The sequence below is a fragment of the Mercenaria mercenaria genome, chromosome 5 (genome assembly GCF_021730395.1).
Source record: "Mercenaria mercenaria strain notata chromosome 5, MADL_Memer_1, whole genome shotgun sequence".
NCBI classification, from domain to species: domain Eukaryota; kingdom Metazoa; phylum Mollusca; class Bivalvia; order Venerida; family Veneridae; genus Mercenaria; species Mercenaria mercenaria.
Genome location: NC_069365.1, coordinates 28794166 through 28817779, shown reverse-complemented (window position 1 = coordinate 28817779; position 23614 = coordinate 28794166). Strand labels below are relative to the sequence as shown.

Genomic DNA, 23614 nt, shown 5'->3' with positions numbered 1-23614 from the left:
GGCTGCACAGCCATATCTACTCACACTGGAGATAAGTTGATCTTGCCTCCACACGTCCACTTACTGAGTAAGGGTAAGCAAGCCAAAACCAGACCAATAAGTGAGACTCTGGCACAACGTGCCCCTACTGGTCTATCCATCAGAACAGGAGACATGAACACATCCCATAGACCCAGCCCCTCCAAGTCGATGTTTCCATAATTGTGTAAAGCCGTAGTTTCAGGAGCAAGGTCCATACAGTAATTGTTGTCATAACCCAACCCTTTCCCCCGAAATGTGCACAGTAAGGGTAGTGTAAACTACCAACCTCGGAATGAAGGAATTAGTAAAATAGACATGAAGGACACTGATCCCCAAACAACGACACTGCAGTTTGCGACGCAGGACAAGTATTGCTCAACATATATTTGTTCCATAGTTGCTGTCATGGAGATGGACTTGATGTACATGCACTTGGGTTAAATGCAGGAAGATGGAACCCTGTTAGAGAAGGTAGTACCGAATACAATAAGGTTTCTAGTGGTGGCAACCACCAGGCCTGTATGCCCTCATGACCTAGACAAATGCCCTCATGACCTAGATAAAACAATGATAGATTGACTGTTGGTACCCAACATTATTAAAAGGCAACTGCCCAGTGTGACAGAAGGGCAGTACTCTAGCGGGTTTTTGATGTTGATGTTGAATAGGGTTGCTAGTATGAGGTACACAAACCTTTGGAAGAAAGTGGCCTCCGAACTTCACACAAGTGGCTTGACTTTTAGTAACAATATTCCCCAATAGTGTTATTTGTCTCTGACCTTAGGTTCTCTAGAAACCAGTTGAGGTTCAAATGACTGGAAATCAAATAGGTCCTCTGTCTGGAATAAACTTGTCAATTGGTAACGGAATTCACCCATAAAAGTTTAAAGTCCCATATTTGCCATCAAAAGAGTTAGTTTTGTAAGAACTTGCCTTCAGAGTGGGCAATCAAATGCACTTTACTTTACCTACTAGAGTTACATTAATTTCACTTGCAGAATATCCTATTTTGAGGCAGTTCCTATAATTGTCTTATTGAACTACCATCAATATATACATACCGTATTAAAGAAAGTCACAGTATTCCAGTCATGACCATTACTGGATACCGGCTCCATAGAAGATACATGTACATGGTATATCTACTTAAGGATACAGTTGAGATTGACAACATGTTGGATGAAGTCTATGTTGATGAATGAATCTACTGTACATTCAAAACAATCACAGTTACAACATACAGCAGTTAACAAAATGAAAATTGTGTGTGCATAAACATGCACAAGATTTCTAAATATCGTGATATGCCTGTTTTAAATTTAGCATCTTTATAGAGCACTGTGTTGGGCAATGTCTGTATATATTATAAGTATGTCACTTCAATGTGCTTAAATAGCTGAATATATATATCAATTGTTTAAAAAATGTTTGGCTGCATAGTGTTCTCGTGAAGGTGTAATCATGGACCATGTAAATAAGGTTCTAGAATGTGTTTAGAATTGAAAGCAAAATATTTAAAACAAAAAAAAAATCATTGTAAGTTTGCTATTTTTCCAAGATAAAGTATATGTTCACAATACAGCTTATATGTTAGGTAACGTACAACGTAAATTGTAACGTAAACTGTTTTTTAAATACATGGGTTTAAAGTTAAAATGCAAAGTAATGTTAAAACATATTTTGATTGAATTGTAGATATGCTTTTTCTAAGTGCTACAGTATATTTAAGGTAACAGAACACAAGAGATATAGTTAGTTTGTTCGGTAACGTAAACTGTAACTTAATTTGATATATTTATACGTGTTTTAAGTTAAACCTTCAGTTTGAAATGCAAAACTATACTGTTGAGAACAGAATTATATTGTTGTTTTTTTTTTCAACTGATAAAGTGTGTTTAAAAGAAAATGAAGACATACAATATAATTTGTATGTTTGGTAACTTAAAATGTAATGTAGAATTCAATGTAAGACATCTTACAAGTTAGAGGTTTGTTGATAAATAAATATATAGTTGTATTACATGTAACTAAAGAATGTCAATATAAAATTGATAGAACATTTTTATGAAAAACATGTTTGAAGTAGGTATGATTGAAAATTAGCATATTTTGGAAGAATGACGTTACATTTTAAGAATCGCTAAAAGTATGCTTTCCCTTAACTTATACTAGCAATCTATATATCATTGTTTTTGCTGAACTTTGAACTTTTTAATAGTAACTTCAATTTCTAATTACCTGGTCATCTAAATTTGCAATAAAAACTTCATGCCAAAAATGTTGCTTTTTTTAGGGTAACATATCTTTTTCCGATATTTTTCTTCTTTAACATCACATTTTAGATATTGAAATTTTATCAAATTGCAGCATCTAGTATACACCTTGTAATAAAATATGCAAACTTGAAATGATTTACTAACATAATGGTACCATTCGTCTGTAAAAATTGATGAAAAAATTATTGGTTTTGAGGGTAACGTATTTTAAGGTGGTGTTACGGAGAAAAGCCCCACTCGCCAGTTGCAAACTTTATGCCAAAATGTTCACCACACATTGGAGTTTCAAAAAAATATGGTCCACAAAATTCCCCCTGGGGGGGAGCAAAACCCCTTCTGGCATAGTCTATATATAGCCGGAGGGCCAAGTCATGAAAAAATGGATTTACCTGTCCGGACATGCTAAAGTCTGTTTCTGTACATATTATGTCTTGCGGATCAGAAATATCAGGCCTGCAAAACAAAAGCTCTTGCAAAATTGAGAATATTAAGGGGAGATAACTCTGTATATGTGCAGTTTTTTAAGATTCAAAACGCTTTTTTACTAACAAAACATGATATCACGTTCTAAAATCAGTTTAAATATGTATATTTCAACATTGGTTTTACGCATAAGGCTTGTGGTTGAAAAATATGCAAAATGTACTCATTTATGTCCATTTTGTTATAAAATTTGACACCTTAGATACCAGAGAATAAATTAAAATTATTTAAAGTAGAAATTACAGTATGAAGGAGCAACTTTTTAAATGGTCTTATTTCTCAAAGTCATTTATTAATACTGATGCGAAATAGTCCATAAGAATAAATAATCCAGATACTCTAGTTGAGGTTTGGTTAAGAAATACGTAAATCCGTGGTATTTTATGTACCCCACCCACTTTATATAATACAAAAATGGACATTAAAAATATTCGACCAACACCCATAGAGATATATTCTTTTTATCACGTATACGATATGATATATATTAATTTTTTTACAATGTAAAGATGGATGAAGGGTATTTGAAATATTTTAAGTGGAAAAAGGGGGTAGAAAAATGTATGTATTTTACAACCGATAATTAGAATTAACGTGCCAGTTACCATTTGAAAAATACGAGAAACACTAATAAAAGGAGACAAAACCTTTACTTGCAAACTATTCATATAGAAAGTAATTTATTTAAATACTCTTTCGTGCAATCTAGTTCAGGTTTGGCTAAGAAATACGCAAATCCGGGGTATTTTATTTACCCTACCCACTTTATAGAATGCAAAAACGTGCATAATAAAAGTATTCGACCAAGATCAAGGTGATAAATTCTTTTTATCACATATACAATATAATCTATATTTTTGAAAATTTAAAGATGCATGGGAGTATTTAAAAGATATCAAATAGAAAAAGGGGGTAGGAAAATGTATGTATTTTTCAACCGATAATTAGAATTTAAAGCTCGTTATTTACCATGTGATAAATACGAGCAACACTAAACTATTCATTTGGAAAGTAATTTATCTAAATACTTTTGTGCAATTTTGTCAAAACCAACAAAATGTAGGGGTAATGAAAATTACCCCACCCACCTAAAACTATAGTTTAACCACCCTAGAGCGGCCAAGTAACCTCAAAATCAATAGGAGTCATCAACTCTGCATGTCCAATATGAAGTTTCAACATTCTTGGCCAAGTGGTTCTCAAAATAATGATCGGGAAGTTTTCCATGTGCAGGCCCCTGTGACATTGAACTTTGCTCAAATGACCCTGGAATCAACATGGATCATCCACTCTATAAGTTCTATTACCCTATGAAGTTTGAAGGGTATGTGGCAAATGGTTCAGAAGTTACTGATTAGAAGCGGTTTTCGAATTTCTTGCCCATGTGACCTTGAACTTTGATCAACTGACCAAAAAATAAAGGTTCATCCACTTTACGTTTCCAATCATCCTATGAAGTTTCAACATTCTGGGTCAAGTGGTTCTCAAGTTATTGCTCGAATATTGTTTTCCATGTTCAGGTACCTGTGACCTTGAAATTAATAAGGATCATTTACTCTGCATGTCCAATCACCCTATAAAGTTTCAATATTCTGGGTTAAGTGGTTGTCAACTTATTGATCAGAAACCTTGTTCCATGTTCAGGCCCCTGTGACCTTGACTTTTGATCGAGTGACCCGAAAAGAATAGGGGTCATCTACTTTGTAAGCACTATCACCCAATTAAGTTTGATTGTTCTAGGACAAATGATTCTCTAGTTATTTATTGAAAATAAATTTATTTATTGAAAATAAAGTGCGACAGACACATCGCCCCTGTGACGTTAACCTTTGAACAATAGGGCACATCTACCCTGTAAGTCCTATCACACTATTAAATTTGAAGGTTCTGGGTCAAATGGTTCTCTTTATAGATTGGAAAAGTATTTCTATGTTCTGGTCCCTTTGACCTTGGCCTTACATAGAGTGAGCCCAAAATCAATAGTGGTCATTTACTCTGCCAGTCCAATTCCCTATGAAGTTTCAACATTCTTGTTTAAGTGGTTTTCTAGTTATTGATCGAAAATTGTTTTCAATGTTCAGGCCCCTGTGACATTGACCTTAAATAGAGTTATCCCACAATCAAAATGGGTCATAACCTCTGCATGTTCAATTATCCTATGAAGTTTCAACATACTGTGTTTTCAAGTTATTGATCGGAATGGTTTTCAATTTTCAGACCCCTGTGACCTTAGATAGAGTGACCCCAGAAACAATATATTCGTTTACTCCATAAGCTCTACAAGTCTGTGAAGTTTGAAGTTTGAAGGTTCTAGGTCAAATGATTCTCCAGTAATAGATCACGTGAGGTGAGCTTTTTGTGACCGCCTTCGTCCGTCCGTCAGTCCACATTTACTTGTGAACACGATAGAGACCATGTTTTACAAATGATTTTAATGACACTTGCACACAACTTGTATCGGCATAATATCTTGGTTCCATTCGCAAACTGGCCAGATTCCTTAATGGGTTCCAGATGTATGGCCCCTTAAAGGTAAAGTTAAAGTTTTTATGCATACAGTTTTTATGCAAATCTTCACATATCATACGACTAAGGGTGGAGGGAGGTGACGGAAAGATAAACCGCAACAGTTGGTAACTGATATGTAATAATGTTGATCTCCAACTGAAATGAAATTTATCTCTTGGGCTATTTTATCTGTGAAATGTCTAGGACTGAAAACTGCAAATGTGCCAAAAATGTCTGCAAACTATATACACTCTATAGGCAGACCCTCAGATGCATACAGAACGCTATAAAACTGAACAAAACCATTCATGATTTAGCTGAGTCAGTTCATCAGAGGAAATATAACGTATCATGATCTCAGAAGATCAGAAATGATAACGACACGAAACTAAAGTACGGGCTGTATTTTTTTGGAAGTTGCAATCTAGTGTTGTTAGCAGACTAGTTGTGGTGTTTGTCGGTCTGCACTGTCTTGCTTCACGATAATAAATATAATTCTCAACTACACGAAAATAACTACTCTCTACCTTGCTAAAATATGAAAGCTTTTGACAGAATAAAGGAACTGGCACTGATCTAGATTTAGCTATCTGTGGCTTACCGGACAATTATAACACAATGAAGTCATTTCAGTTCAGAATAAATCACCTGTAATTACTGAGTAACCTCAATTTTCAATTGTGCATTTCAATACTCAGCAAAATTCAAGATTTCTTTTCGATAAAAATAGGGTCAAATCTGCTGATATGTTCACCTTTTTGCGCGTCTCAAAAACAAAATTCCGGGGTAGTGAAGATCAAATCCGCGGCATTATTATCTAGCTGTATAAATATGACGAGGCTTCCGAAGCAGCTGAAACAGATCTGGGACATTAAGAAAATAGGTAAGCATTTAAATTAAAATATAATAAAAATTAACAGTTTTGTAATATTTTTACGCTTCTTCAGTTTATTGGTTTACGATTTTGATCTATGTTGCAACAAAGAAAACAATACTTTTCATAATATTAAATATGTAATAATTATTACATTTATATTCAAATAAATAATTAGTCTTTTATTTCTGATTTTTAGGCATGTTAAAGATCTTTATATTAGCGGCCGTTTCAGCGGTCGCATTGGCAGATGAGTAAGTTTTTTAAAATTATTTATATTTTTCTCTCAAAAAGTTTGTAATGTAGGGATAACGCATGTTTTTCGTGTTATAACATCTGCATAATCCCAATTTTTTTGGTGCCAGAGCCCGGTAAGGCGAGGGCACCAATATATCCCGAGGGTTTCTGAACTCAGATGTTAAAACTCGAAATGAACGTGCGCTAATGCAAATCTTGTATAAAAAAGGTGTAAAAACTAAATATTGTCACCCCGACATTGGTAGGTTTCCATGAAAGGCTAGGGAATGTCTATGTTCTTTTATCATTTTGACGTTTCTTCCTTTTGAATCGTCCGTTTTAGGGTTGTGACACTAGTACGTATAAAAAGTTATTAAAATATATTACTTCCGGACAGTGAACGGTTGTCAGAAATTGTCTCTTGTTTCATGTCCGTATGCTGCCCTTGGATCAGATGAACTTTGTATAAAAGGTGGCGGTACAAAAAAAAAATATGCTGGACTTAAGATAAATGTCATCAATTTGGCTGTCTTTTATATCGTTCAAATACAACAGGCTTGTTGCATGTATTTGGTCTGCTACAGAAAAAAATCAGAAACACATTTTAAAATATGAAGTCCATTCTTGTGACCGTTATCTATCGACAAAGTGTGTCGTAAATTTGGAGACAACACATTAAATTCACAAGCAGACTGAAAAAGACACTATTACTCTGCTCTCGCCTGTGGATTTTGACGAGTAATGTTCCATGGTGGATAAATTTGAACGCTGTGCCTTTGGTAACAGCATGGGGCAGAGATTTGTAGGGCTATCCCTATTTCATTCAGACTCGTGGTTTGAAAGTTGCAGGTTAGGTAGATATAGCAGATTCAGGACACTAGTATACGAATTTAATACACGAAAGGGAATCGGTAAGACGTTTTCGCGAAGAGAAAATGCGTCATAATCCAGAGTGCTAGTATTATTCTGTCAAACATCCAAGCGATGAGGTTAAGTTAACCTTTGAACATTGCTATAGAATATCATATTCTATTTTTCTACTCTTTTTTTTTTTTTTAAATTTTACTCACGTCTTCCACCGAAAACACACAAAGATGGTCAGTCAAAATTCTTGATATGATGATTTGTATGATATGTTTTCATGACTTCAAATCTAGTTCTATATCAATTATCATATTGATAAAATTGCCGCCCTGGTAAACCAGCATATATACGTTAAATATCGATCTATTTTATAAAAAAGTGTCATAATATGTACAGTAGATGAACTGTTGTATTATTATTGATAGTTCATTGCCATTGGAAAACAAAACGTTTTTCTTAGTCTTAATGCATATATTTTTTATTTAACAAGAAAATGGACAATTAAACCTTGTTGATCTATGTTTTGTTTCTATACTTGTTCAATATTAAAGGCGCTTATGCAATTCGTTGATTTTTTTTTTTTTTTTGATTACTTCAAGGGCGTATTAAAAAAGACACCATAGAACAAAACACATTTCTGCTGATTTCGAATGTTTTATCTCAAAAACAGCAGCACTTTTTTTAAAAAGTAAGTCAACATGAAATCACCATTAAAAATAAGGTAAAGAACGGCTGTACATATTTTGTTTGATCAAAGCCTTCGATACTCTGTTCCAAGAAGCGTATTTGATAAATTGGAAGGACAGAGATAAGAGAAAGGCAAAGGTTATCAGCTGTTGTTTATTTTAAACCATCTAATTCAGAGGGGGTATTAACTCCAAAATCGTATAGAATATTTCCAGTTATGATAAATATATTAATTAATTAACTGCGTGTTTGTCAAGGAATCAGCTTTTTCATATTGTCAATCCATGACAATTCCTCTGGGAATTCGTTAACTCTGTAATGTTGTTAAAAGTTGTCGCCCAACCCTTTTGCTTTTATATATAATCTATTTACCCATGCACTTATGAAATTCTTAAAGTTGTGTACATTTTTCAAATTAAATAATTTGCAAGTTTGCTGTTTAATACCACTTCAGTGATAATACTTCCTATTTTATTTAGCTGAAATAGTAGAAAATGTAGAAATATTTGCTTTTACATTTTACATGTGATGACAGAAAAAACAACGTTTTTTACAGTTCATACACCAACAGCTTCTTTTACATTTCCTGAACTAACAGTTTCTTTTACATTTCCTGAACTAACATTTTCTTTTACATTTCCTGAACAAACATTTTCTTTTACATTTCCTGAACCAACATTTTCTTGTACATTTCCTGAACAAACATTTTCTTTTACATTTCCTGAACCAACATTTTCTTGTACATTTCCTATATTGTGACGACACTACCATTTGTATTTACAGTGCCTATGTTGTACGGACACCAACATGTGCTGTCACAGTTACTACACCAACATTTGCTTTTACTAGTCCTATATTGTGACATTTGCTTTTACCGTTTTCACATATACACTTCTTACACCAATAACACTAACATTTTTTGTACCATTTTCTATGTTGTGATGACACTTACATTAATGCAGTTCCTGCACCAATATATATGGTTTTTTTTTCTTATCTCTTATGTTGTGATTACATCTAAAACGTATTTTGCTTTTATAGTTTTCACACCAGAATTCGCTTTTACAGTTTCTACACAAAATTTGATTTTACAGTTCCTATGTTGTGCTAACACCAAGTAGTTTTCGAGGTGGCCTTCCTCTTAGTGTCAGTGTAAATATTCTCAAGGCGACTGCGCCGGTAAGTGTAACAGCAACATTGGTCAATGAGGGCAAAAAGACAACCGTCGCTTCCGTTACTGGATCATTTACACAAGGTAAGACTTTGTAAATATATAGTTTCATCTGCCTCAGAGGCTAGCTGTATAAGCAACAAACATCTTGCCTTCAAGCAGCCAGTCAACTAACTTCTCAATTTGATTTCTTTTTATCTCATTTCAACTCTGTCTTAGTCATTCGCACGCCTTTAGCGACCGGATGGTGTCGCTCCCTAGACTGAGCTTATATGAGTTGTCACAAATGAACACTTTCCAAACATTTGTGTCAGTCTGAGTGTATTTGTGCACAGGATTTTATATTTACAGAAAACAGAAAACATTAAAATCTCATGTTCCATAATAATTATTATGCTTTATTTGGTTACAGCTTTGTAAATTATTTCTGTTCATGAATGTAAAATACCGAACATACTTTTACAATTTGAATTTAGTCATTTGTATTCCACAGGGACTCCTGGAACACTTCAGCTACAGGTAATAAAATTGATAAATACCAGTTAAAAAATAAGTTCTATGATGTTTGAATGATTCTAACCAAAACTTTACCTTCCTGTAAATGAACATTGCCTGGTTAGGAGAATTTTAATAATTTCTGAAATACAGAGGACAAAATATCTACTGTATTTTCAAAGTCATTGTTGGCAGATAGAAGGTTTCGGATAAAAGTATGTTTTGGAAATCATGGCTAATTTTGAATTTAAGATCATTAGCTTGTCTTGTTTTGTTGTTCTAAAGACGCAACACAACATCTTTGCTTTTGTCAGGACACAATTTTAGGTGATATTGCGACAATCTAGATTTGGATGGTGAAGTAAGACCCCAAATGTGTCTTTGTTCATTATTTAATGCACGAGCGGGAACGTCGATAGAACCGCCGAGCTTCTTTTATAGATATGTATATAGCCATTATAACGTACAGACAATTCATGCTCATAAGTTTAGTGTGATCGCAATTTAGCATGTATCCAAACTATTTATAACACATCAGTTAAAGATCTTCTGTCCTAAAACAATTCATATTACAGTCAAACCTGTCTATAAAGACCACCCTTAGGAGAGCCAAAATGTGGTCCTAATTGGGAGGTGGTATCGATTCACAGGTTAAAATGCACTGTAAATGTTAAAATGGGAAACAAAACATGTGGTCTTTAGAGCCAGGTGGTCTCTGTTCAGAGGTGATCTTTAACACAGGTTTGACTGTACCTCAAATTACAGGTTCCAGATGACGTGCATGCTGGTTCATACAAATTACACGTAGCTGGTACCGGAGGGGCGACATTCAAAAATGAAACTACCATTTCGTTTGAAAGCAAAAGCATATCCCTCTTCATACAGACGGACAAAGCCATGTACAAACCAGGGCAGACCGGTTAGTAATGTACTTCGTCAAGAAACACGGAAGTCTTTTACACACTAATGTAGTACTTCTTTGTCCACGTCTATAGGAATTCAAAAACATTCACTCACCTGTTCTTACACAGAGCTTCAATGTTAAGTTCGCCGATTTTCAACGACAGTTTGACATATTAAGAGAATATACCTAAACCAACTGAACAAAATGTTAATTAAATGCATGTTTAAAATAAAGTCGAAAAAATACATTGCGCATGCAAATGATTTTGGCTGAAAATCGTATGTGTTATTTTCGTCATATTATTTCCATTGCAATTCCATTGTTTTTCTAGAACTTCAGCGAATAAACACAATAAGGATTAGCAGTTCACAGCATATTATAATATATACAGCTATTTCAAATTGCGTTTCAGTTCAGCAATTGTTATGTTGTCAAAACAATATAAGCCTATATTTAGCGGGTTTGTTATAAATTTTGTTCTGTGAGCTATTAATACTACAAACAACAAACTTGACCTTCGTTTTAAGCCTTAAGAGTGTGTGTGTTTGTTTGTTGTTTTTTTTTTCAAAGGAAAATAAATAGAAATTTAAATAAATGTAAGATCTCGATAAGTTGCCATTGTTACTTAATTATACACCTGACAATTATTGCGCACTCATTAATTGTGGACCATAATATGAGGTATTGTAGGTGGGTACGTGCGCTATATGCAGTCTCTCTGAATTTTGCTTTGTTAATACTTTTTTAACATTTATACGACAATGACGCATTTTTCGGAGAGTAACTCGACCTTTTGAACTTAAAGTAGAGAATGTTTCTTTTCATTGCAGTCAATTTCCGAGCTTTTGCAGTATTTCCTAACTTGACAGTTTACACGGGGCCAATGGATATTGATATATATGTAACTATTTTACTACTTTACGTCCTTTATCACTCTTTGTCATTCTCTGTGGCTCTCAATTTTCTTCTGACACTCTCTGTCGTCCTCTTTCACCCTCTGTCATCCTCTGTTGTCCTCTATTATCATCTGTTGTCCTCTTTTACCTTTTATCGTCCTATGTTACCCCCTGTTGTCCTCTTTCACCCTCTGTCACCCTCTGTTGTCCTCTTTCACTCTCTGTCACTCTCTGTTACCCTCTGTTGTCCTCTATCACCAGCTATCACCCTGTGTTGTCCTCTGTCAGTACATGTCGTCTTCTGTCGCGCTCTCTTGTCCTCTGTCACCACATTTTATTTCGGATTTCTCCATTGCAACGCTTTTGGACTATATTTTGTTCTTTTCGTCTAAACGCGTTGTATGCTAAAATCAAATATATCTGCATTCACAGATCGACACTGCTGTACTTAGATACTGATTCGATATATACAAAAATAAAATCTGATACATCATCTTTTTACTTAACATAGAATAGAATTGAATCTTACAAATACTGCCAGTTAATTCCACAGCTAACAATAGTCATAAAAATTATTACACAATAACTTTATTGTTGCAGGATCCCGCCACAAATAAGATCAAACAGTGGATAGGATTAAAGGACGCAAGCGGTGTTGTTACAAAATTCATGATTATGGACAGTCAACCTGTGTTGGGAGATTGGAAAATTAAAGTAGCAGCTCACGTAAGTCAACCTATGTATACACCAAGAGGTTTTCTATGAAGTTCCGAGGTTTCAGTTATGGCAGATTCCCTTTCTCACGTTTAGGTCATAGATCTGATTTTGCTTGCTGCGGCTTATATGACGTATCAACATGATCTTGTTTGAGTTCATTACTCTTCTGTCATGAACTTGTTCTGTTTGTTACACTACTGGGTCTTTAAGTGCTAAAAGCTACAAATTGCACATAAGAATAAATCAGAGGGGATGCACATTGAAATTATGCTACCACACTGCATACGACCAAAGAGGTCCGGCACATTAGTGGATTGAGTTTAATGACTTGTTTTGTGTCCTAGAGCTATAATTTCCAAAAACCCATTCTAATAAGTCACTTCAATGCACGTTCCACCAGTATTGATTTTGTAGCATGTGATCGTTTGATATCTGTCTAAGTCGTGTTTCAAGAGAAAGACAGTTACATAAATATTGACGAATTGTTAACTATTTCATTCTTACAAGAGTAACACCGACCATTCTGTATTGCAGGGGCGCTCTGAGGAAAAGTTGTTTACAGTTGCTCACTATGGTAAGTATCCACCTGTGATCAAACTGTTTAACAAACATCTATCTATTTCAAAGTGATATATATGCGACAATAGACATAACATCTTTAAACCTATTACGAAGTGTTTTCTAGACATAAATAGTTGAATTCTAATTAGTTAAGGATAATAGCTAAGTGCTTTCACGTGAATTGTTTCTTCAGTCACTTTTCTCTTTTATGCATAAACTTGTCATTCGCGCTTTAAAAGATAGCAATGTTATTATAACGCCTGCACTGGGTGTTTTGCAGTTCTGCCCAAATTTGAAGTGGTAGTTGAACTACCAACATATATGTTGACATCAGACGACAGCATAACAGGAAAAGTTAAGGCCACGTAAGTACTGGACTGCTTGAAACTGGCAAAGTTAAAACGTCAGTTAAGTTAATTAAATAAATGATAAATTCAAGTTGGCAAATCTCCAAACTGGCAAAGTTAAGGCCAACTAAGTACATGTCATAATTATCACCCAGGCACATCACTCTGATTCCAGTAGTCAAGGTCACATTTAGAGGTCAAAGGTTTTAGTTCATTTTTATTGTCTAGTTAGTTACAAGTAAGTTTGCAACAACGGTCATCATAACAAAACGATGTGCCGCATGCAACATCCGGACCCCTACTTCGGAGTCAAGGTTACACATCGAATTAAAAGGTTTTGGATCATTTTCAGGCATGAATGGATATTCAAATAATCTTACATAAAAATCAGCCATTACAAGACCATCTGTCTTGTGCGAGACCCTGATCCCTGATCCCTAACTCAAAGGTCAAGGTCACAAGGACCCTTTCTTATTTACTGGTACTTTTGTAATAACTGCTCTCTTAAATGATAAAGAGTAAAATAACACATGATTTTCCGCTTTCCCACTAATTCGCAAATTTAAAAATAGAATATATATTTCTTATATGATAGCCAAGGAAAATACAGTAAATTTCCCATTTATCTTTCTACTTTTCTATATACTGTTGTATACATCAGGTATATTTACTTTAGATACACGTATGGTAAACCAGTGAAAGGTACTGTGGACATAAGAGTAAAGTTAGACCATTGGTACAGACCATATAATTACCATGGAGACGAACCACAGATTTCACAGTCTTTGACGGTATGATTACTTTACCCTTATCTGTAACTGTGCCTGTAAATGAATATCGACTGTATATATTTAGTTGAGAGATTTAAACAATGTCAAATCCCCTAGTACTGTACCATAGTGCCTGTTAGTTGGAAGATAATTCGACCGGGCGTTTGCAGGTCATTTGCTAAGTGCTGTTAGAGCAGCATGCGCAACTTGTTTGTCCTTAAACTTACTGAGTTTATTCTTTTAAAAAAGTGCCAGTGTTTTCCCAAAAGATCCAAGTGCTCAGAAAATGTCAGAAACAAAACAAACAAGATATTGAAGCTTTGCTATACATTTGATTAAACATTATGATAATAAAGACAATATAGAAAAGTTTAGGTTTGTTTTCTTTTGTTCAGATTGACGGAGAAGCATCTTTCACAGTGCCTCTAGATCTGATTAAACAAGCGGCCCATCTCATGACTGGTCGCTCACTGGTTGTAGAAGCAAATGTTACTGAGAGTTTGAACAGTATAACACTGAACAGTAACAGTACAGTAAAACTGTATTTACATGCTGTCAAGCTGGAATTCCTACAGTCAAACCCTAACACCTTCAAACCTGGACTACCATATACAGCTTACGTAAGTAGAAAACCTACACATTAAATATTACAGTTACACATATCAAATATAATACCATTTTCGTATAATAAATAAATTATTAACACAATTGTAAAATAGAAAAACTGCAATATCATATGGAGAAGTTTGTTTATTACAGATACAATTTACTTAACTTATTTTAAATACTTGATATGAGAGATTATCTACAAATAGATTATTATGTAATGAAGTTTGTATTGGACTTACACTGTGTTCAAACACTGACAAACAGATCACTTTAATTACACTTTATCCGTCGCTGAACTTTCATAATAAAATGTGAATGATCTATTGTGTACTGATACAGGACTTATTTTCCAGTTAAAAGTAGTTCAGCAAGACGATACACCAATTACAGGAAAACGTCAAGCACTTACTGTACAAGTTCAGTCGACCTATGAGGATAAAGTAACTGGCACTACCCCGTACCCCTGGTTTAATCCCCGGCAGCATTCTTACTACATGCCAAAGCAGACATTTACCGTGCCAGACACAGCAATAGTACACATCCAAGTGGATATCCCAGCCAACTCAACACATATCAGTATTAATGTAAGGAGGCTTTGAATATTTTAACTCAATGATTAACAACCGTGTATATTCACATGCTATACACTTTCTTTATTTACGTGATAATTGAAGTTGTAATATATCCTGTTCCAAAGGTTTATTCAATTCGTGAAACATATTAATATATAAGATAACAATTAAATTTGGTAGTATTTTACTCTAGACAGCTTCTTTCTAATAGATTTAGTGACTTGTTCATGAGAAGCCTGATTTTTCTAAACAATATACAGGCACATTACGGAGTTGTCAAGTTAAGGCCAAGTCTCTCTTAAAATTAATTTCCCAGTGAAAACTTTATATTATATTATATGATAAGATAAGATTACCTTTGTGTATAGTGGCTTAAATTATGGTAATAATATCATACGTAGGTAAAATGAGTCTATAAGTCACCTTATAAACACTGTAAGAATTGAAGCATGAATTCGCAACTGTATGTATTCTTCCAAGCTTTATACCTTTCTCCCACTGATAACTATCTCTTAATTAGGACTTTGCCTGGTTTACAGGAACACTATGACGTTGTCTGTTCAAGGATAAACCTCTCTAATAGTTAATATGCCAGTTAGAGTTATCTAATATATGGCTTGTGCAACATTTTCATTTTTGTCGTGTTGAGCGACCTGTGAAGTTTTCACTTTTTCTATTTTGTTGTTTATTTCACAGGCACACTATGGACATGCCTTTTCTAGGCTAAGTCTCTCAAAGAGTTATTCTCCCAGCGATAACTACATGCAGCTCTTCCTAAAATCATCAAATCTCAGGGTATGTAAAACCACACTTTATTTATTAAATATTTATTTCAGAGCTTTTATCTCTTGAAATCGCAGAGGAAAGAAAACTGTTTAATTAGAGAATAAATATGGCTGAAAATTCAATCATTATCCCTTCCAAAGGCAATTTGACTCCTAAGGTTTACAAATTACCCATTCCCTCTCACTGTCCTCTCAGTCAGCTAATGTAACCCACATATTTTTCATAAATGTCTCCGTTATTCAACTGAAAGTTTAAAAATAAATGTTCAATAAGTAATTTGTTATTATTTTAGCCAGGACAAACCGCCACATTTGACATCAAATCAACAGAATCCGTCCCAAGTGCTGTCTATCAGGTAACCCATTCGTTTTTAACTGTAAATACAAAAATACATAAAGCAAAAGAGGTAATTGTAGATTAAACATTGTATCTCATGTGTCTGGGTGAACACTACTCATATCTCGACTCAGTTTCATACAAGTTCAAAACAATCTTCTATCAGATTTTGGTAAAGCCATTCCCGAAAAAAAAAACGTGCGAGACGTTATTTGTTATCCACCAGTTCTATATTCCACGACACTGACTGCCAAGTAATGTCTATCAGGTAACTCATTGATTTATAACGGTAAATATACAAAAACACATAGAGCAAAAGCAGTATTAGCAGATTAAACTTTGTATCTCATGAGTCTGTAAAATGCTCATTTGTGATCATATTTCGATTCAACTCCATGCAAGTTCAAAAAATCTTGTATTAGATTTTACTTAAGTCATACCCGAAAATTTAACGTGCGAGGCATTGTTCGTTATCCACCAGTTCTATATTCCACGACTCTTACTGTACATGCCATAATTATTTCAATTTTCTGCGAATAACTATTTTATACAGGTTATGTCACGTGGTTCTGTTGTTGCGGCTGGAAGCTTTACAGGAAATACTTTCAACATTCCTATAGATTCCGGTATGGCACCTAACGCTAGAATCATTGTGTATTATGTCCGAACTGATGGAGAAATTGTGACAGACAGCATTAGCTTTGATGTAGATGGCGCTTTCCAAAACGAAGTATTTATTTTTAACGTTCTAATTCCGTTGAATGTTTAGTTTACCTGTGTCACTGAGTGTACATACAATACCACTTTACCTTTTACTGATACTTATGCATACTTTTGTAATTATGCAAATTCTGTGATGAGACAATGATACTGGAAAGTGTTAACGAGACATATTATGAATTTAGATTTTGTGTGTTTTCCTAACAAAATAAGTTTAAACTGAATTCGGTTTGATATGGATTGTATGTTTGATCGCGTACCAAATAAAACCTAATGATTAACCTAAATTTAAGGTTACAATCGACTTTGACAAAACGAAAGCCCAGCCAGGAGAAAATGTCAACGTCGTTGTAAAAGCAGATCCAATGTCTGTCGTAAATCTGTTGGCAGTTGATCAGAGTGTTCTTCTGTTGAAGTCAGGAAATGACGTCACAGCGTCTGAGGTAAATATCTTCTATGATATTGAATAAATTAATAAACATCGATGGTATGGTGTTATAATTACTTTATCAAAATTATTATTATATTTTGAACAATGTCTTTTTATTTTTTTCCACGTAAAGTTAGCTTCGTTGAAACGAAAATGTTTCACTCTTTCAACCCTTTCCATGCTTGATACGATCGGTCCCACCTTTGCGACCGGTGCAGATCATGATCAGCCTGCACACCCATGCATCAGTCTGAAGATTACCTGCAATGTTCGCTATTTAGTCATAATGTTTAAAAATTGGCAAGTTTATGGTACTGTCTAAATTGGAAGATGGACAAGTTCATCACAGAAATTTAGCAGGGTAAGGAATAAAACGAAAGTGTTAAGTCATTTATTTTAATCATACTAGGTGATTGACGAACTGAAGTCCTATGACACAATACAACATGCCAGATCACCATTTTGCTGCGGCTTTATGCCTATGGTAGTTAACCGCCGAAAGAGGATGGCAATATGGTGGCCATACCCAGTCTACTATGGTGGATCAAATGCAAAGGCAGTCTTTGATGTAGGTACCATTAATTATTGCGCATTATTTGTTACTTTATGAAGGTCTTTTTTTTCAATATACAGGCGTATTTCTAATATAATAGATCTAGTTGCGGCTTTGTAAACATTAAAGATGAAATTAGGGTTATTTGGTGTGTGTATCTTTTTCAAGACTAGGGCACGGAGGATCATACCCATATATTTGCACACATGTACTATTTTGTATAGATATGAAGAATCGTTTATTTTGGTATATAAAAACAACATGGTTGCAATCGTATCATTAGAGACAGCACGAACGATCTGACGTCATTCACCATTCACAAGTCTGTACCGTGATACAAAACGAAATTTCGTTATTCGAAGAAAATCTATCAAAAATCAGCGAGAAAATTTTAATAAGAACGTTTAATTACAGCTAGAACTCATTTTCCTGTAAAAGTCAAGGTTAAGATAGATTTGATTTAATGTAGTGTAAACATAAGTCAAGAGCTTTATTTTAATTGTAAGACGAATTACGAAAATTCGGATGAATATGACCACATAACTTCGCTCATGTATCAGCCTTGCATTTGTTTAATCTCTCTTTAACGTGACATTATTTTCATTTGTAAGTTACTCATAGTTTTAATAATTTCTCTGTCTGTATGTACATGAATCTTCTTTAGAATTCTGGCGTTAGAGTGATGACAGATGCATTGGTATATCACCATGTGGAACTACACTACTGTAAGTACTGTATTTAGGGTTGGCTTTGTTCCTTGTTGCTGCTCAACATTTGCAGGGCATTCTTCATACAAATGAAATGTGAGGAATGGCGCAGGCCAATGTTACGACATTTTTGTTTTCACTAGAAATACTCGACTCTTCAAAGTATTGAATAAAACGTTTTCATTGGTTATCTTCCTCTTCGAAAATGTAATATACATATATAACCTGATTGTTTCTATGAAAACTAGCTTTGACAATACAGCACTTCTTAAAAAAGTGCTTGTATACAATTCATGCCATGTGTTGCAGCAGCTGATAGGAATAGACTTTAAAGTCCATTTGTAGTTGTTGTTTAATCATTTTATACTGAAGAACTTGATTTGATTTGTTAGAAGACACTACACTATTTCCGTGATAGGTTTTATCAGTCATTTTGTATCCCCAGCACTAAATCTGTATAACGCTTTTTGATTATTTTCTTTCAAGTTATGAACATTGTCGTTACTTTAAAGTTTTGTCGTCTAGTAATTCCTGACATAAATGTTTAAAAAGCAAATAACTGACAATAACTTAAGAAACATTTGAATATAAAAAGCGTTAAGACTTCAAATAGAATATGACGCAGTTGTTTTTATAATGTTTAAATTGCATTTGATACTATTGCATTTGATGCTTGCAAGAATGTTATATTTTATATTGCGTCTATTTTGACTACTTTAGTAAGAACTGTCATCTTATCTGTTTAGCTCAATGAATACATGATAATTTCACAATTTTTCAAGTGCATTCGTTTTCATATCTAATTTTACAAGTAATCATTTTCCTGACTGTTGAAATATTTGCATAATTACAAAATTAATGCTATACCTGTCGTTTAGTTTGGTAACAACATTTAATTAGATGTATAAAGTTGAACAGTTGCAAGTATGATTCCCAAAAATATCAATGTTACTATTCCTTTTTGTATTAAGTACATCAGTGTACAATAAGGCATTTCAGTTAGTTCTAGGTCCATAACTCCCTTTCTCCCAACCAAAACCCTAAATATATCTCTAGTTCCTAATCTTCCAATGGCTGCAATGATGAACGGTGGAGGTGGCATGATGAAGGGAAATATGACCGGCAATGGTCCGTTGCCTGGCAATAGTTCACCAAATGATTTGAAGTCTGTTAATAAAATAAGACAGTAATTTCCCAACATGGCTGTGGACAAATTCTACTATTGGGTAATGATGCTTCTGTAGAACCACGCTTGCTAGTGCGGGTGTTAGTGACAATATTACTATGTAAAATGTTGTTTCCATGCTCAGGTGTTAAATATGAAAGAACAACGAAACAGCGACACATTTTGTAGAACTGTGAATGATATGTACATCTTTCCACGTTTCTATTACAACACTTACATCTTACCCAACTAATGAAGCAATCCCGATTTATTTACAAAATATACTACTTTCAATTTTTCCCTTTGATCATTTCGCAACATAGATCTCACGGCTCGCTCGAGACACGTAAGCCTTCATATTATACGATTTTCATCCTGCATTTCTTAAGTCTTTTTAGCTTTTCATCACTTGCAGTTGTATACAGTTGCAGATACTAGGGTATAAAGAAATGTGTCAATAATTTTTTCATAAAACGAACATTAGTATAATATAAAATTATGTGACTCGTTCAGGGTGTACACATGTTTGATCTTGCTGAATAGAGCACTTCAGCATATGGCTTGGGGCCTCCTAGGTCGAGTAGTTAAAGTCGCTGACTTCAAATCACTTGCCCCTCATCGATGTGGGTTCGAGCCTCACTCAGGGCGTTGAATTCTTCATGTGAAGAAGCCATCCAGCTGGCTTACGGAAGGTCGGTGGTTCTACCCAGGTGGTCCCGCTCGTGATGAAATAATGCACGGAGGGGCACCTGGGGTCTTCCTCCACCATCAAAGCTGGAAAGTCGCCATATGACCTAAAACTGTGTCGGTGCGACGTTAAACCCAACAAAAAAAAAACATATGGCTTGTTTATATCTGGTACATGTTTAACTTCCATGAAGCGAAACCTGCAGAAGGAAGATCGTTTGTTTGTATTATGCGGCTCTCAGATGCAACTGTTCCAGAATATAAAAGCTAACTTCCAATGTTCACGTAACCGTGCCTCAGAATGATATGTTTTATACAGTAACGTCGCACAATACGAAAACGGAGGATCTATGTAAACGTGTTATAAAGTGTACTCATTTTTAAGTATGTCTGTAAGTCAATTGAGCATACATATTTTCAGACGTTGATACCTTTACGTTAATGCTGCTGTATTAGTTTAGTCCAGGAAAATGGTTCACGTTTTAAATCAGTAAGTGAATACAACCGTTATGATTAGCTTACATATTAGTGTTTCTGTTGTAAATTAGGCTTTGTACTGATGTAGCGGAAGCTACTGTTGTTTGAATATAATTGGTAAGAAAATTGTTTTACAGACTTCCATTCAGGATTTCTAGGCGGTGGTCATCTTGTTCTAGAACCTGTTACTTCTCCACCACCGGTAAAGACAAGTACAAAACCAAAGGAGGTTGATAAAGTCAGAAATGTATTCCCTGAAACATGGCTGTGGTCTAATATCTCTACTGGGTATCAATCAGCACATAGTTTGTTTCTTGTTTGTGCACATAGTTTGTTTCTTGTTTGTTGCGTTGCGTAGTTTGTGACGTCCATCCAACCATTGCTATTCCAGTTATTATAAAGTTACATGTTGTGTCATGCTTACACTTACGTCTGTTGAATTATCAATAAGTATAAATGAGCCGTGCCATGAGAAAACCAACATAGTGGGTTTGCGACCAGCATGGATCCAGACCAGCCTGCGCATCCGCGCAGTCTGGTCAGGATCCATGCTGTTCGCTAACAGTTTCTCCAATTCCACTAGACTTTGAAAGCGAACAGCATGGAGCCTGACCAGACTGCGCGGATGCGCAGGCTGGTCTGGATCCATGCTGGTCGCAAACGCACTATGTTGGTTTTCCCATGGCACGGCTCATATTATGTCTGCTTATGTTTATACAGAAACGTATGCTCATCTGTAGACAGATGTAATATTTTGTATTATTACATGACTCCTAAAATGCCGGTGTTTAATTTATGCTGAATTCATATTTACTGTGCTTACAGGTAAAAATAAAAAGTGATTAATGAATAAGTGCAAATCAATAGGAGGTGAGAGTTTTCTGATAGACCTGAATTAACACAAAAGCTACGAAGATTGCATGGATGACTGTGTCTGAAATAGGGCGCTGTCCTTTTTTTTTTGCCGTTTATTCATCTAAAACTGATCAACAGACACAAGCAAACAGTTCATATTGTATTTTGTAATTTATTTTTACCTTAGCTCATCACAACGACTGTAATAAAATCTAACAAGAAATCGTATCATGTAAAAATTCTTAAGTCAGATCTCATAAGACTTAAAGAGAATTCCTATAGTTTTTTTCCTTTCATAGAATTTTTTTTAATTCACATATATGATAGGAAAATTTGTGCTGAAAACAATGAACAAATAAAAATAATAGGTCACCAGGCTTGTTTTTGTGAAAAATTGTTTTGAACACACCCACTGTTGCTGAAACTGCCAGCGATTTTTCAACATTTTCATAATTTTCTGCTTTTTTATAAATACCAACCAAAATATACATCCAGGCAGCACAATACGGTTTTTTTCTTTTTACAGATTTTATTATATGCTTATTTGATATTATAGTCATATTTGTAATACTCTATCCTTATAATAATGGGTACAAATGAAAAAAACAATATTGTTTCATATTTACTTTTGTGAACTTTTTTCAATGAAAAATACCCATAGTGAAGATTTTTTTTTTTAATTTTGAAAAAACTCTTTCATAGAATTTTTTCTTTTTCTTCTTGTGTATAGATAATTGTATTGTGAGCATAAAAATGGCTAAAAATGTATGGGTCACCAGGCTAAATTTTACGTTAAGACCGCTAGAATACAACACCTGTTCGGACGGAAATGGCGCGAACCTGGCCAAATTGATTGCATGTATGTCTGCTAAAAGTTAAAAAAAAGTTTTAAAAGTTCTTAATTCTTTCTATAATTGAATACTAAATAATCTGAAAGGTGACATTGTCTTATCAGTACTAAGTCAATTATCTTACATTATATGAACAACACTGTCTTTGTACTAAAAAGCGATGTGAAAACACAACCACAAAAATAGCAAGATTCCCGTCAGGCATGAAACTTGACAATACAACATAAACCAGTATCAACATTTGATTACTGATATAACTTATCAAAAATGTTATTTCATTTAAAATTCCTCATATTTAAGATTGTCTGTAACATGTTTCAACAAATGTTGACTTCAGTTCAGTTTTCCATAGAAAGTGTCGGCTGCGCAGAAAGATGCGCATAAAAAACTATAGGAATTCCCTTTAACATGAAAATTCTTTACATAGACCAAGCCAAATAAAATCATATTTAAATCGAGATTTTATCGTGAAAATGTATTAAACAAAAGTGCATTATTGTTTAAGGGGGAATGGTACTTTGTCAAAATTTAAGATTTGCTGATTGTCTTATATACCAAAATAAACTTGAAGATATTTCCAATTGATATCATCATCTTTTAGAGCAATAAACATGCGTATGACGTTGCCATGACGTCGCAAACATGACCCGTTTTCGCGCTTTTTACGTCCGTTAATGGTAGCACTAAAATAGTATAAAACTCGATACTACAAGCGTATTGTCGGCGTCAATGCATTAGATTATATATCAAACGACAGAATAAAGCAATTTCTTAGTGATTATTAATATGAACAGGTATTTTCTATCTGAATTTTCGAAGGAGGTTCGAAAACAGACATTTGGTTGTTTAAGAAAATTCAGGAAGAAAATCGATTCTGATCCATTTTGCAAAAAATTGGCCCGTGGAATTTTTGCCAAATTTTTGTGTGTGAAAATTTATTATGTTGTTAATATCTATGCCAAAATAGAAAAAAGTTCACCGAAGCGTTTTTGTAGTAAAACCGTTTGAACTTGACTACTGCAGCGTCGTTAAAAGACATGAAATCGTTATGTAAC

The 23614-nt window shown here is 34.4% G+C and overlaps 1 protein-coding gene across 1 annotated transcript in view; it reads left to right on the top strand.

Annotated features, from left to right (window-relative positions):
• Nucleotides 1-6094: 6094 nt before the first annotated feature.
• LOC123556724 (CD109 antigen-like) overlaps nt 6095-23614 on the top strand; it is a 43250-nt gene continuing 25730 nt past the window's right edge. Inside the window, exons 1-19 of the mRNA XM_053543031.1 lie at nt 6095-6171; nt 6362-6416; nt 9045-9205; nt 9615-9640; nt 10382-10535; nt 11351-11421; nt 12017-12142; nt 12668-12707; nt 12975-13059; nt 13718-13832; nt 14207-14431; nt 14774-15004; nt 15689-15787; nt 16071-16133; nt 16668-16844; nt 17128-17277; nt 17674-17832; nt 18482-18542; nt 20991-21141. Of these exons, the coding sequence (XP_053399006.1) occupies nt 6120-6171; nt 6362-6416; nt 9045-9205; nt 9615-9640; nt 10382-10535; nt 11351-11421; nt 12017-12142; nt 12668-12707; nt 12975-13059; nt 13718-13832; nt 14207-14431; nt 14774-15004; nt 15689-15787; nt 16071-16133; nt 16668-16844; nt 17128-17277; nt 17674-17832; nt 18482-18542; nt 20991-21141 (2201 nt within the window). The 5' untranslated portion in view covers nt 6095-6119. The remainder of the gene's footprint in view (nt 6172-6361; nt 6417-9044; nt 9206-9614; nt 9641-10381; nt 10536-11350; nt 11422-12016; nt 12143-12667; nt 12708-12974; nt 13060-13717; nt 13833-14206; nt 14432-14773; nt 15005-15688; nt 15788-16070; nt 16134-16667; nt 16845-17127; nt 17278-17673; nt 17833-18481; nt 18543-20990; nt 21142-23614) is intronic.